Here is a 16,041-nt window from a genome sequence, read left to right as displayed (position 1 = left end):
AATTAATGATTTAGAGAAATGTTTTATGGCTATGGATTGCTCTCCTTATCTGTAAATTGCCTTTTCATATCCTTTGACCATTTGTCAATTGGGGAATGGCTTTTTGTTTTAAAAATATGACTCAGTTCTCTGTATAATTTTAATTTAATTTAATTTAATTTAATTTTTTTAGATTTTTCAAGGCAATGGGGTTAAGTGGCTTGCCTAAGGCCACACGGCTAGGTAATTATTAAGTGTCTGAGTTCTGATTTGAACCCAGGTACTCCTGACTCCAAGGCCGGTGCTCTATTCACTGCACCACCTAGCTGCCCCTCTATATTTTAGAAATGAGTCCTTTGTCAGAATCATTAGTTGTAAAGATTGTTTCCCAATTTACTACATTTCTTTTGATCTTGGTTACAGTGGTTTTATCTGTGCAAAAACTTTTTAATTTAATGTAATTGAAATCATCTAGTTGGTTTTTGGTGGTGTTCTCCAACTCTTCCTTAGTCATAAATTGCTCTCCTTTCCATAGATCTGACAGGTAAACTAGTCCTTGATCTAATTTGCTTATAGTATTGTTTTTTATATCTAAATCCTGTAACCATTTGGATCTTATCTTGGTAAAAGGTGTTGGTCTAATCTAAGTTTCTTCCATGCTAACTTCCAATTTTCCCAGCAGTTTTTATCAAAGAGACAGTTTTTATCCCAATAGCTGGACTGTTCCCCAAATTACATGTTACAAAAATTTTTCAACATTTATTCACATGAAGATGCATATTTTTGAGTTACATAATTTCCTTCCACCCTCCCTTTCCATCCTCCCCTCAGTGGTGAACAGTCAGGTTAATATTGTCTATATACATTTGATTTTAGCATGTTTACAGATTGGTCATTTTCTGTATGAAGATTGTGTTGTGTTTTCCCCCCTCTGGATGTGGATAGTGTTTTCCATAACAGGTCTCCCAGGGTTGTCCTGGTTCTTTGATCTGCTGAGAGGAGGTGCATCCATGAAGGTTGATCAGCTCACATGTTGACAGTGTGGACAATGTTCTCTTGGTCCTGCTTCTTTCATTCATCATCAGTCCATGATTCTTTAGAGTCTGACCCTTCATGGTTTATTTTTCCAGATATACATTATGAAACATTCATCATATGTATTAACATATTTTTAAGTTACAAAATTTCCTTCCCATTCCCCTCCCTTCAGCAGCGAATAGTCTGGTGAATATTGTACACACATGTTTGTGTTACACATGTGTTTCCGTATGAGGGATTAAAGGAAAGAAATACTAAAGAGAAATCCTTGAAAAGCGAATGTAGTGTTCATCAGATTCTGAAGGGCTTTTTTGATTTTATTTTTTTTTAGGTTTTTGCAAGGCAAATGGGGTTAAGTGGCTTGCCCAAGGCCACACAGCTAGGTAATTATTAAGTGTCTGAGGCTGGATTTGAACCCAGGTACTCCTGACTCCAGGGCCGGTGCTCTATCCACTGCACCACCTAGCTGCCCCAATGTCTTGTTTTTCTTTCTCTGCATGGGGATAGCATTGTCCATAGCCAGTCTAATAGGGTTGTCCTAGCTCTCTGAACTGCTGGGAGGAGCTGCATCCATCACCATGTTGTTCACGTGTACAATGTTCTCTTGGTTCTGCTCCCTTTTCTCAGCATCAGTTCCTCTTGTTCTTTCCATGCTTCTCTAGGGTCCAACCATCTTTCTTACAGAACACTAGTACTCCTTAACATTCACATACCACAACTTGTTCAGCTATTTCCCACTTGATGGCCATCCCCTCCATTTCCAGTCTTTAACACCACAAAAAGAGTTGCTAGGAATATTGTGGAACATGTTGGACTTGGCATTTTTTCTAAATTCTTTGGGATATAGGCCTAGAATTGGAATTGCCAGGTCAAAGGGTAGGATCAGTTTTAGTGCTTTTTGACTGCCCATTTAAGAAATGGATCAACAGGTAGAATGGGAAGAGTCTGAGCAGGAGCTGACCTGAGAACAGTCTATGCCATGTCTTCAGTGGAGTCATGGACAAGAATCTGAATGTCTCTAAGAGAGAGAAAAATTGCTCTGTGTGCTGCTGTTCTGTTTATCAGAAGCACTGGTGTGGTGGGGACTCATGGGGGACCCCCACTAATCATTTTTAAAAGGTCTCCTTTGAAAGGTTCTCCAGGGTCCTCCATCTCTGGAATCCAGCACTGTGGATACTTTCATGATGTCCTGGTGGCTTGCTTCTTACCCCCATGCCTGCCCAGACAGAGTACCATGGTGACCAGGAAGAGTACAGGTCCCCAGACCCACAGTGTAGACCTCAATTCACACCCTCAAGGGGAGGAATTTCTCCCCAACAATCCCTCAGAGCATGGATTGGTCTCTTGATCGTTTTGTTTTTCAAGTCAATGGAGTTAAGTGACTTGCCCAAGGCCACACAGCTAGGTAATTATTAAGTGTCTGAGGCAGGATTTGGACTTAGGTACTCCTGATTCCAGGGCCGGTGTTCTATCCACTATGCCATGTAACTGCCCCTACTATTTTCTCTTTGTTCTGATTTTTCTCATTTTTTTTTTTTTTGGTGTACTCTTCTTGCTATGTATATGTCTATAAAAGTCTTCCATATTTCTTCACACTTCTCCACATTCCTCATATCTTTTGGCATAGGAGTCTAGGAGATTAATGGAGTATAACTTGTTCAGTCATTCCCCAAGGCAGCTAGGTAACACAATAGGTAGAGTGCCAGTTTTATCTACTGTGTGACCTTGGGCAAGTCACTTAACCTTAACTGCCCCACATCCAGGGCCATCTCCAGTCATCCTGATTCATTTCTGGCTACTGGATCCAGATGACACTAGGGGAGAAAGTCAGATGGGTGACTCAGCAGTCACCTCACTCAAATCCAATTCAGGTGCCTGTCATGGCATCACTTCCACTGATGTGGTGGTCTTCTTTGAGAATGAAGGATAGACATCATTCCTCAATCCAAGGACATTTCTTTGATTTCCACTTTGTTAAAAAAAAATGTGTTAGAAAAATGTTTCCGTATGTTAATATTAAAACTCTTTGTCTTTGACAAAGAGGGCTCTCCAAATGGTATTTTAGGGTCATAGAGTATAAATAGAAAGATTAGATATATTTAGAGCATTGTCCAGTTGCTTTTCATGGTGGAGGACCCAGGTCCTGGCTCTTCCACCAGTGTTTCTATGCTCCTCTCTTCCTTTGATGATGATTGCTTCTGCTATCTCTCTGTTTTGGAGTAGGGAGTTATTCACCAGCATGGCCTAGGCCTGTTTTCCTGGCCAGGTGAGAAATGGGCTCATGGTCTGAGCTGAGTGGGCTTACTCACCCCACAAGTAGGAGGTGAAGCTTCTGGGTATTGGAAGCGAAATTTCTCTCCTTTGGGCTTTTTGGATTTTGGAGGAGGCCCAGGATGTTTGTGTCCATTTCCACTAACTCTTCTCTTTTCTGCTTTCTCCCTGTTCCCTGGGAGACCAGCCAGTTGGGAACCAAGAGAGCAGTGGGGCATGTAGGAAAAAAGGTGAAAAGAGCCTTTCTGTGCTACACCCAGGGGATCTTCAATTATTCTACAACTTGGAGGGGAAGGAGGATGACCCTGGGCCTTTTAACCAGTCACCCCAGAATGCTGCCTTTTTCAGGCACCACCATGCACTCCAGACCCAGTGGGACTTGTCATTGTAGCAGAATGGGACTGGGAAACCCTGGAGAACCCTTCAAAGGAGATCTTTTCAAAATGATTAGTGGGGGGTCCTCCAGCCATCCAGACCTAAAGCTGGTTGCTACAGCTCTTCCTGGGCCAGGCTAGGCTTGTGCCTGGGAAATGACCTCCCTGCTTGGGTAGGAATTGGCACCTGGACACCAAGTCAGGGCCTCTGGTCAGTGAGTGTCCTGGGGATGACCTGGAGAAATAACTTGGGCAGGTCTCTAGCCATGTACTACTGACAACTGACTACCTTGAGAAGCATCAGAGTCTGTTCCAGACTCCTGTGCCCCCTGGCAGACAGTTAATGGGACTCCTTCTGGCCAGGCTTGGTCTGGGCAGTGAGCAGTCCTCCATGTATACTGCCTTCCAGTGGCAGATGCTGTCATCCTGAAAGGCACTGACTTGGCTGCCTGGCTTGGAATCCTCCAAGTCCTGTACCTTGCAACCTTCTGGATTCTTGGAGCAGAAGCCCAGGTGTCACAGAAGTGGGAGGGACTCTGATAGGATGCTGAAAGCAATGCCCAGGGCTCCATGCCCAGGGCTCACCCCTTCTTCCTTTTGCTTTTTGATTTCCCTCAGTAAGCTGCTTGGTGGATGTAAGTGAACTACGCCAGGAAGTCTGTTGTCCTTGCAGCCACTGATACCTGTGACTTCTGGTGCAAGCCACAGCAGGTGTACCATCTCTGCCTCTCTGACCACCCACTCCGAGAACACAATGTTTGGGTAAACAGCAGTAAGAGGCAGTTAGCCTTGCCCGGGCAGTTCTCTAAATGAAGCTCAGCCTTTTAGAACCTTTTAGTTCTCTGCCCAGACAACGGGGGCTTGGGACCTGGTTTTGTCTTGTTGAATGTATGACCATAAAACCAAGGGCCTGGTTTTGGCACAGATGGATGGAGGAGGCTTGTGAGGCCTGGTGTGTAGCTTGTTTTCATTTTAGCACTTCCATTGGTGGAAGCCTTTTTGGTTTGTTTGCAGTATCTCAGGAGGACATGGGATGTTTGCTTCTCTGCAGTAATGATGATGGTATCAATCCAAGGAGGAAAACTCATTTCTTTTTTTTTTTTTCCAAGTTTTTAAAAAATATTTATTTATTGAAGGCATTGGGGTTAAGAGTGACTTGCTGCGGGGCAGCTAGGTGGCACAGTGGATAGAGCACCAGCCCTGGAGTCAGGAGGACCTGAATTCAAATCTGACTAGACACTTAACAATTACCTAGCTGTGTGACCTTGGGCAAGTCACTTGACCCCATTGCCTTGTTAAAAAAATTCACACATCTAGGCAATTATTAAATGTCTGAGGCTGGGAAAACTCCTTTCTAAAATAAATAGTTTTGCTTCCACTAAAGCATCCCCCGCTTGTGATGAGATGTCAGAAATTTGTTCTTGTCCTTCATCAGTGATCCCAGCCACACTTAAGCTTTATGAGTTTCATGACGATTGTCCAAAACCAATCTTTTCATAAAGTAAATGGAATAAGGCTTGACTGGAAGCCATGGAGACAGCAACAGACGTGGAAGTTCCCCTACTTCCCTTGTCTCTGCCTTCCATCTGCTAGCTGTGATTGTCCCACATTCTTGTTCTGGACTCCCCCAGGAGGGAAAGGGAAGTTTGCCTAGGAGAAGCTGTCATCCCTTCCATCACTAGGTCCTTCTGGAGCCTGAACCCTCATCTTTCCCTTGCTAACATTTTGATTGGTGACTCCACTTCCCTTACACTCCCCTTGTCATCCTTCACCCTTCAGCCCTGAGCTCTGAGGTGGAGGAGTGTCGGTACCCTAAATAACTGCCAGGAGAGCCTGTGGAGGACTCAAGGCTCAAGGAACTGTCAAAATTCAGAATCAAATGTAGCCAAAGCAAGGCGAGGAAGAGGCGGTTGTCTGGTCAGGTGATGAAGGCAGGCCCCATTGGAGGCCTTATGGAGGTTTCTGGAATGGGTTCTTCACCCCACTGTGGCAAGAGAAAGGACCTGTATTGGTCACATGACCAGGAAGACAGACCTGAGACTTCTCCAGTCTCTGTGTCCCCAGTCAGGGCCCCTTCTTCGCTGGATTCTCTGCAAATTTCTTGTCTCTGACCAACCTGAGGGCTGCTAACGAAGAGAATGACGAAAAGCCGCACTGTGTTAGTGAACAGAAGTCTGCGTTTCACTTCGGCTCTGCTTCTGATCTTCCTGTGTCTAGGCCTCAGTGAAAGGAAGGTTTGGGCTGTGGGGTCTCTGAGACTCATGCCAGCTCTGATCCTCTGAACCATCCCAAGTAGGAGATGCTTGAGTGGAAAGCAACTTCTTGTCAGAGTTACTTCCTAATATTGAGTCCTAGTTACAAGGTTTCCTCAGCATCAAGCATGGAATTGAATGGGTTAGGGGTAAACAAGGTAGAGTTGAGTGACTGTGTGTGTGTGTGTGTGTGTGTGTGTGTGTGTGTGTAGGGTTCCTTTTGGGACAGAGTCCAAGATAGGAAAGTCAACCAGAGCAGAGTCGGCCTGAGGTTCCCGAGGACTGGAGAAATCCTAGGTCAGAATCAGAGCCCAGCTGGTGCAGGCCTGGGATCCAGATCCAGATGATCCCTGTGAAGATGAGCCCACAGGCAGATCCTCATTAGAAGAAAGTGGGTCCAGGGAGAACTTATGCCTGCATCCTACGTGGCAAATTGAAGAATACCCATGCTTCTGCAAGCACCATTTGTAAATTCCCAGCTCCAAACTATGTTGTACTTTGGCTTTGCAAAGCACTTCTGGAAGAAGTACTGGGTTGAGTGGATCCAGAATCCTTTCAGTGGTCCACAGTGTTAGAGAATGAGCAGCAATGTTGTTGAGGTGCCATGCCAGGACAAGCACGGCTGGTCCCCTGACTGGGGGCTGACTCCTGTGCACTTATTCACCAAGGCCCAAACAAAGCACATCACCAGGGCAAAGCCAGATGTGGGGTATGGCGATGCTTTGATCCTCTTGAACATCATGCCTCCATGCCTCCCATCTCCCTGGGCAGACCTTTGCTCATGTGAGTTCCTAGACATCCCACTCAATGTCAGAGGGGTCTTCAAGGTGTCCCATAAGATAGTGACTGACTCAGACTAGTGTGGTACTGCGTAGACCAATTTTTAGAGGCGTCCTGAGAGGTTGGGGGGTCAGGGAGGGAGTAGGGTGCTTTGGGTGGGGGGCAGAGGGCTGGGTTCTGTAGTCAGCCCAGCACATAGAAAGGTTTGTGCAAAATTATTTTTTTTTTGGCCTTGGCAAAAATCAGTTCTTTAAAGTCTTTATTGATTCTCTTGATGTTGTGTCTTGTCAAGAACCAGAGCTAAGGGAAGTTTTTGTTTCTTGCTTTTCTCCAGCCAGCCAAGATTTCCTCTCGAAGGCCTTGGCTCTAGAGCCAACCTCCAGGGCCTCCCTGTTCTGTCACTGCTGCCCAAGCACTTTGGGATGGCTAGAATCCTTGGAATCATAATGGCTTCAGATTCATGAGCAGGCCTCGGGGGTAGTGGTGGTGGTCATATTCTCCCTTCCCTAGGTTTCAAAAACCACTTCAAAATATCTTCTGTGCTTTGTCTGTTGTAGGAAAACGCTGCAGGAAACAAACCAGCGACTTCTGAGTCTATTTGGGGACACACTGAAGGCCACCCTTGCCATAAAGAGCCAGATCAGTAAGAGGATTGGGCTGTGTCTGGAAGAAGATTCCTTGGGCCCAGAAAGCCCCGCCATGGGGATGCAGGCCCAGCCAGCCCGGGACAGGGGTGAGTTGCAGCCTTTGTCTTCTCTGGTCTCTCCTTGGGTGCTGGGCTCTGGAGCCTTGGAGCAATGCTCTCCTGAGTGGTGACTGGAGAGGGAACCCTGAGAACGAGATTCCCTTGACCTCTCCCCTCTCCAGGCCTCACTTGGCTGTATCAGTCAGACAAGGAGCTGCTTCCAACTCAAAAGTCTGGATCATTTGAACGTAATAAGTCACAAATGTCGCCAGCCAGCCGACCTCAAGATTGGCATCACATGAAACCTTTTATCTAGCATTGGTCATATGGAAGAAATTGTGACTTTTGTCCTTTGCTTTAATGGGGGGGTAGTCCTGATCTTATTTGGGGGTTTTTCCATTTTATGTCATTTATGACATCCCAGTGAGTGCTAGAGGAATCTTGGGTAATGTGATTGCTGTCTCCACCAGAGGAAGAAAAGAAGGGTAGAGATATTTCAGAAAGAGTCAGGCCCTTGACCTAGACTCTCTCCCTGTATCTAATTCCCAGAGAATTCTCTGTCCCCCGTCGCCCCCCCTCATCCCCTTCCTCATGGGGACCTCTTGTCATTCACATTTTTACTGGATTATAAGGGGATTAAGGGCAAAAGCCCAGAGACAGTTGAGAAATCATGTCCTCATGGCATTTCCCTGAGGTCCTGATGCCTCAAATTGATAGTTCTGCCCTTAGGACTCTCATCCCTGTCTAACTTTCAAATCTAACTTTTTCTGAGGCTGCTGTTGAGCAGAGTCAACCTAGCTCCTGGACTACACAGAATGTGGGGCTTGGATGGGCACTCCAAGGCCCCAGGGCCTGACCTAAACCTGATCCGGGCCTGCCCAAAGAACTGCCCTGGGCTGTCCAACCTCTGCACCTCCTCTTTCACTGACTAAGGACAGCATGGTCTCTCTTCCATGGCACAACACTCTGATGCTTGCTGGCTGCTCTTGTGTTGCGGCAGTCCCCTCCCTCCCTTGAGATCAGGACATACCTTATGCTGCCCCACTCTGGGTGCAGCGTCCTTCCTCAGAGTTCTCCAGGCCAGATGGTGAATGACCAGGAATAGTGGCATTGTCTTATGCTACCCCCTTAAGCCTGGACCCTGTCTCACCCCGCCCCCCTTCTCTTTGTCCCCACCTCTTTCCTTCCTCTCTGTCTCTTTATTTCTGTCTCTTTTTCTCTTCCTCTCTTTCCTTTTCTATCCTCTCTTCCTCTGCTTCCCTTCTTCTCTCTCTCTCTCTCTCTCTCTCTCTCTCTCTCTCTCTCTCTCTCTCTCTCTCTCTCTTCTCTTCCTTCTTCCCTCTCTCTCTCTCTCTCTCTGCGTCTCTGAATTCAACAGAAGGGCCTCTCCTTTTCCAGGCTGCCAAATCACATTTGATTTCATTTGATTTGTATGGATTTTGCAGGCACTCAAGCCCCTCCAGCCTGTCAGGTGACCCTACAACCTGGCCAGCCTTGTCCCATCTTGTCTTGGGGACATGGATCTGTCCCCAAGAATTGACTTTTCACTAATGTGCCCAGCCCCAGGGCTGCAAAGAAAGGCAGAATCCCAGTCCCTGCCCTCTAGGAGCTTCCAGGAGAGAGGGTATTCCCACTCCCTGATGTGTATAGCGGAAAGGAAGGAGGCCCTGGCTTCCTAGGGGCCTTTGTATCCTCTCAGGTGAGGAGCAGAGTCTGGAAGGAGACCAGGGAGCTGGAGGTTTTGCTGTAGAAAAGGGCTTCCTTAGCAGCTTGACCCAACCCCATTTTTTTTTTTTTTTTGGATTTTTCAAGGCAATGAGGTTAAGTGGCTTGCCCAAGGCCACACAGCTAGGTAATTATTAAGTGTCTGAGACCGGATTTGAACCCAGGTACTCCTGACTCCAAGGCCGGTGCTTTATCCACTGCGCCACCTAGCCGCCCCGACCCAACCCCATCTTGATGAAGCTTTGTTGTCCCATGACAGTCACATTTGATCCTGGGACCCTCCAGCTCCCCTGATGTCTTTTCTGCCAGGGCCAATAGGGACCACATTTTATTCCTGCCTGAGTGGGGTCCTGAAAGCCTTCCAATCCTGGGGCTCATTCAGGTGAGTGCAGGCTCTGGCCTTGATGCTCTGGTACTTTGCCTTGCAGGTCAGCTGTCTGAGGAAATGTCGCCTCCAGGTCCCATTCCCACTCTGGAGTTTGATCAAACTCTGCCTGAATGTGATGAGACATTAATAGCCGTGACAGATGTAAGTAGTCACGTCCGAGAGAGCTTCTTCTTGAGTCCTGATGCCACAGTGGAATGTGAACAGCCCATCAGGAAAATCTATCAGAGCCTTGGGGCAGCTGTGGACAACCTTCTGGAGATGATGCTGGATTCCAGTAAACAAGTAAGGCTCAAGTCTCATTGCTGTCACTCTGGAGCCCAGTGGGCAGCCAGCACCACATAGACCTTTTGGGGCCCCCAATCCCAAAGAGAGTGTGGTATGGGCATGGGGGATTTTATAGGACAGTCCTTCTGATTGCTTTATTGTCCAAAATAAACACAGTAGTCCATTTTCTTTTCTTTAACTGTATATTTTTAATTGAGAATTTCCCAATTACATGGAAGCAAATTTTAGTTTTCATTTTTTAACATTTTGAATTCCAAATTTCCTTCCTCAGTCCTATGCCTCCTCCCACACTGATAATGCAAGCAATTTAATAATTTTCTGAATTTTATTTATTTATTTACCAAATTTTTTTTTTTTGGCAAAGAAAATGGGGTTAAGTGACTTGCCCAAGGTCACACAGCTAAGTAATTATTAAGTGTCTGAGGACACATTTGAACTCAGGTCCTCCCGCTTCTAGGGCAGTGCTCTATTTACCAAACCACCCAGCTACCCCCAATCATTTTTTTTTATTGCAACATTTTGAGTTTCACCTTCTCCCTCTCTCCTTTCCTTCCCCTCTATCCCCCAACAGAAAGCAATCTGATGTAGGCTCTACATTTACAACCATATTAAACATAGATCAATATTGATCTTGTTGTGAGAGGAGAATCAGATCCAAATGGAGGAAAGAAAAGATTATGGAAAAGGACATAATACAATAGACTTTGAAAATCGAAGATAATGGACTTTGGTCTTCATTTCCATTTCACAGTTCCTTTCCTGGATATGTATAAAATTTTCCATCACAAGTCTTTTAAAGTCATCTTTCATTGTTTTACTGCTGAAAAGAATAAGTCCATCATGGTTGATCAAGACCTCATGCTGTTTGTTATTAGTGTGTAGAATTGTTCTTCAGGTTCTGCTCATTTGACTCCACATCAATTCATACAAGTCTTTTCAGGCTTTTCTGAAATCCTATCCCTCATGATTTCTTAGTTTTTTTGTTTGTTTTTTGTTTTTTGCAAGGCAAATGGGGTTAAGTGGCTTGCCCAAGGCCACACAGCTAGGTAATTATTAAGTGTCTGAGACCGGATTTGAACCCAGGTACTCCTGACTGCAGTGCCGGTGCTTTATCCACTGCGCCACCTAGCCGCCCCATGATTTCTTATAGATGGGCATTCCCTCAATTTCCAGTTCTTAGCCACTACAAACAGAGCTGCTGTGAATAGTTTTGTACATGTGGGATTTTTCCTTGTTTAATGAATTCTTCAGGATACAGACCTAGTAGTGGTATTGCTGGATCAAAGGGGATGCGCATTTTTTATTGCCCTTTGGACATAGTTCCAAACTGCTCTCCAGAAAGGTTGGATCAGTTCACAATTCCACCAACAAATAGTGGCCTAGTTTTCTCACATTCTTTCCAACACTGATAATTTTCCTTTCTAGTCATAGTGACCAATCTGAGAGGTGTTTGTCTAAATCAATAATGATCCAGAGCAATTTTTCCTCTGATCATAGATAGCCTTGATTTCTTTGTTCAGGAACTGCCTTTCTCTTTGACCATTTATCAATAGGGGAATGTTTTTTTTTTTTTAAATTTAACTCAGTTCTCTATTTTAGAATTGAGTCCCTTATCAGAAATACTCGTAAAAATTGTTTCCAAATTTACTATGTTCATTTTAATCTTTGCTTCTAGTGGTTTTGTTCATGCAAAAATTTTTAATTTAATCAGAATTATCCAGTTTGTTTTTTATAGTGTTTTCTAATCTTCTCTGGTCATAAACTTCTCCCCCCTTTCCATAGATCTGATGGGTAAACTATTCCTTGTTCTCCTAAATATGTTTAAATTCTGCATCCATTTTGACCATATCTTGGTATAGAGTGTGAGATGTTGATCTCTGCCTAGTTTCTGCCATTCTGTCTTCAGTTTTTCCCAACAGTTTTTTTTTAATCAAAGAGTGAGTTCTTATCCAGAAGCTGGGCTCTTTGGGTTTTTTAAACACTAGGATACGCTAATCATTTCCTGCTATTGCTTTTGCCCACTGATCCACCACTTTCTTAGCCAGTGCCTAACAGTTTTGATGACTGATACTTTATAATATTGTTTTGGATCTGGTAAGGCTAAGCTCTCCTCTTTTGCATTTTTTAAAATTAATTCCCTTGATATTTCTTGACCTTTTGTTCCTCCATATGAATTTAGGTACTGTTTTTTCTAGTTCATTAAAGCAATATTTTTGGAAGTTTGCAAGCAATTTAACATTGATTAAACATATGATAATATACAAAATATACCTCCATTTTCACCATGATGTTTGCCCAGAGTGCTCATGGAAATGAGGTGTCTTTGCGAGCTAGGTGGAAAAGTTGTTAGCATCTTGGCTGGGCTCCCAGTCAGGCCCTCTGATTTTGTCTTTCTTTATAGCTGGAGGAGACCCGTGAACTTCATGCTCGCTTTGAGAAAGAGTTTAACCGTAAAAATGAGGAGACCGCCCAGGTGGTGAGACAGCACCAGGAGCTGATGGACTGTTTAAACCAGGAGAGCCTGGCCAAGAACCAACTGGCCCTGGATCTTCATAAAGCTGAGGGTGAGGCTGCCTCCCTCCCTTGGGAACCTTCCATCCAAAGCCCCAAGTGGCCGCATGCTGCTGCTTCACTGGCCATGGCCGCCAAGAACCCGGCCGGCAGCTGGCCCAACCTCCCAGCCCTGGTCCATCTCTAGTCATTGCCTTCTTCTTTGACCTGGCAGGTCTTGCTGAAGGGTACAAAGCTGAGAAAGCTGCCCTGGAAGAGGCCCTCACTCAGAAGGAAAAGTCTGAGCATCATTTGGCTGTGGAGTTGGAGAATCTGAAGACCCAGTTCCAGGTGCTGACCCGGGAACAAGCCAGGCTGAAGGAGGAACAGAGCCTGTCATTGAGGGAGAAGGAGAGGTTGCTTGTGGAGGCTGAGGAGAAGGCTGCTGGTAGGAGAGTGTTGGCTCTTCTGGAGGGCAGGGCTATTTGGGTAGGACAAGTTTGTGGGTTTTCAGGCTTTTTAAGTGTTGAGCCATACAGTGAGCAAATAAGAATCAAGAAGTCACTGAGGTCAGATAACACTTCCTGTGTGTGTTCATCAAATTGACTCAAATTGATTTTTCTGATTTCCAAATGGATTTTTTTCCCCTTACACTTGCAGAAAACTCTTAAGTGTTGATTATTCAGATGAACAAATCCCTAGTGTCTGATGCATTCACTTGTTGAAGAGATGTTTATTTAATCCGTTTGTGGGACTTTCTTTACAAAACTTCTCTATATGTCCCTTTCTTGATGGTTTTCATCTTGGCTGGAGGATAGCTGAATACCCAGCCAAGAAATGGGCAGCAGTCTCCTGTGACTGTTGTTGGTCCTGTTCTTGGTATGTGGGAGCCCTTCTGTTGCCCATAGAAAAGAAGCTATGTTCCTTTGTGGGCTATGTTCCTGTCATTGCATCCAAGGTTTTTGAACTGGCCAAGCAGCAGTGTGAGGGGTCTCTGCCTGTCCTACCCTGTGGCCTAGCCCAGGATAGATCATGGGCCCAGCCTGGGACATGCTTGTCAAGGGGCAAAGTGGGCCAGGGAGAGACAGGTAGTTCATGAAAAAGGGAATGTTCCTCCACACCCACCACGTGATAGCATTCCAGATGTTTGCTCATCAGAGAAATGCACATTGTGACCAAAGTCTAAGTCACTCAGTGTCAGCACCATGGAGACTGAGGGTTGGGGCAGGGGAGCAGCCTGCTCACTATGTTCCTCACCCCTCCCCAGTTATAAGGAACAGCCAAAGGGCTCCCACCCCATGGGATCCTGCCTCCAGGTTTTGGGATGCTACCAAAACCCCACCCACTCCTCAAAGGACTGCGCCAATCCAAAGCAAGACCTTGGGGAAAATGGGGCATGGAGACTTTGAGCTTTGTCTAAACTGTGACCCAGCCTATTTGCTCTCATTGGTTCTGGGTGAACATTCCTAGTGGATGGCATGGGGTGGAGAGGATTTCTGCCCTGTACTCCTTACCCCTTTTACCTGCCCTAGGAGTATCTTATTTTTTGTTTATGGTCAACAGTAGACATATCTGTGGACTTGGAGAACAGGGTCTTGGGGGCTGGACCCTATCCATCAAGCCCTAGTCACAGTAAGTTTGGCCCAGCTCCATTAACGAAGCAGACATTAGCCCCCTTCTTGGTGTACCAAGCACAGAACTGCCCTTCCAGGGCAGAGGAAAGCAAAACAAAAGAGAGACCACCTCCCTTGCTTGGGGCACCAGTTTAACCTCTTGGCCCATGGACCCAGCCTCCATGGGGCTGGTTCTTCTACTGGTAAATCTGTACATTTTCATCCTAGGCCTTCCTGTTGGGACTGTAGCCCCAGAGGATTCAGGTTTGTATGGCTTTGGGTGGCCCATGCCCTCCTCAAGCTTGGCCTCACATTAGGGAATGAACGTGTGAGTGAGTGAGTCACCGAGGAGGAAAAGGATTTCCTGTCAAGTAACTATTTACTTTACAAGAACCTATTCCTGTCTTTTGTAAAGTGGCTGCCATGAAAGGACTGGCCACAAGCATCCCGGCTCGGGGATGACCTTGCCACGAGCAGTGGCTACCAAGCCAGAGCCAGCCTCTCCTGAAGGCTGGCCAGGTGCCTGCAGTGACAGCTGTTGGGGGACTTTGACCTTAAGGCCAAGGAGTCTCAATGTGCGTTTGCTCAGAGTGGAGGCATGCGAGCCGGGGAGAGCTCCGATTCAGGGGGTGAGCTCCCCGTGGCAAGGTTGGAAAGCTTGAGGGTGTTTGGCACTGTTTTCATAATTTATACTGCTAGCATTTGAAGTTAGACTGGGGGTTGCTTTTGACTCTTAATACCAAGTCCTTTTCCTCTTTTGCTTTTTATCTTGAAAAATGTGTGTGTGTGTGTGTGTGTGTGTGTGTGTGTGTGTGTGTGTGTGTGTGTGTGTGTGTGTGTGTGTGTGTGTGTGTATGTGTGTGTCTGTGTCTGTGTCTGTGCACATTGTGTGAGTCTGAGTGGGGCATTGCATCTAAAATGGAACAAATGACCTTCATTAACCACAAACCAAGCTGGCTCTGGTTGGCGAGGCTGCCATTAATGTCACATGAAGAGGAGGGGAGGAGGAGGAGGAGGAGAATTGGACCAAACAGACTGACTGTCATAACAAGCATTACTGAGAAGCATTGGGAAAAACGGCAGTAACTGCATGCGTGAGACTGGTTGGCGAGTCTGCACTCCTCAAATATTGGGGCAGGAGAAATAGAACTAGAAAAAGGGCAAAAAATAATGAAGTCAGTGTTCCTTATACCCAAAGGACGCACAGCAGTTGGATATAATCGTTCCTGAGCTTTATGTAGTGCTTTAAGCTCGCCAGAGTGCTTGCCAATCACTTAGGATTTCTCTCTCGGAGATTTTGTGAATGATGGCTGAAATGAGTGGTTGTAATTCTGGGGTCATGTTGGGGGTTGGCCCTCGTGGGCACAGCTGTGCAGCCTTGCTTTGGGTGGACTCCTTGGGGTTGTTGTCTGTTGGCATTATGCCCCTCTATTTTTTTTTTTTTTTTTTTGCAAGGCAATGGGGTTAAGTGGCTTGCCCAAGGCCACACAGCTAGGTAATTATTATGTGTCTGAGGCTGGATTCTGAGGCTGGATTTGAGCTCAGGTCCTCCTGACTCCAGGGCCGGTGCTTCATCCACCGCGTCACCTAGCCGCCCCTTATGCCCCTGCATTTGATGTGGTGTCAGAAAGCTCTGAATGTACAAAGAAGTAGCTTTGGGGACCTAGGCTGTATGTTCTGATTGAAGGAAATTAGATAGAGCTCTACCAAAAGCATTAGAATCTTTCTCATCTTAGTGAGAGTTTGTTGTTGCTGGGTTTTGTTATTTAAAATCAGATCTAGACTGGATCTTTTTTTAAAATTTTATTTATTTAAGGCAGTGGGATTAAGAGTGAATTGCTCAAGGTCACATCTGTCCACTGTGCCACCTAGCTGCCCCCTTAGATTTTTTTTTTTAGAAAGATTTTATTTATTTTGAGTTTTACAATTTCCCCCCCTAATCTTGCTTCTCTCCCCCCACCCCCACAGAAGGCAGTCTGTTAGTCTTTATATTGTTTCCATGGTAGACATTGGTCTCAGTTGAATGTGATGAGAGAGAAATCAGATCCTTAAGGAAGAAACATAAAGTATAAGAAATAACAAAAATACATAATAAGATAACGGTTTTTTCCCCCTAAATTAAAGGTAATAGTCTTTTGTCTTTGTTCAAACGCCACAATTC

At 45.6% G+C, this 16,041-nt stretch overlaps 1 protein-coding gene across 15 annotated transcripts in view; it reads left to right on the top strand.

The window, feature by feature from the left end:
- PCNT (pericentrin) overlaps positions 1 to 16,041 on the top strand; it is a 118,040-nt gene that overhangs the window by 53,160 nt on the left and 48,839 nt on the right. For all 15 annotated transcript variants that reach the window (XM_074189866.1, XM_074189871.1, XM_074189863.1 and 12 more), the window contains 4 exons: positions 7,252 to 7,427; positions 9,533 to 9,774; positions 12,179 to 12,341; positions 12,503 to 12,715. In XM_074189866.1, the coding sequence (XP_074045967.1) occupies positions 7,252 to 7,427; positions 9,533 to 9,774; positions 12,179 to 12,341; positions 12,503 to 12,715 (794 nt within the window). The remainder of the gene's footprint in view (positions 1 to 7,251; positions 7,428 to 9,532; positions 9,775 to 12,178; positions 12,342 to 12,502; positions 12,716 to 16,041) is intronic.

Source organism: Macrotis lagotis, chromosome 5, assembly GCF_037893015.1.
Source record: "Macrotis lagotis isolate mMagLag1 chromosome 5, bilby.v1.9.chrom.fasta, whole genome shotgun sequence".
In the NCBI taxonomy this organism is placed as follows: domain Eukaryota; kingdom Metazoa; phylum Chordata; class Mammalia; order Peramelemorphia; family Peramelidae; genus Macrotis; species Macrotis lagotis.
The sequence above is the reverse complement of the archived record's forward strand: the minus strand, read 5'-3'. Positions and strand labels throughout refer to the sequence as shown.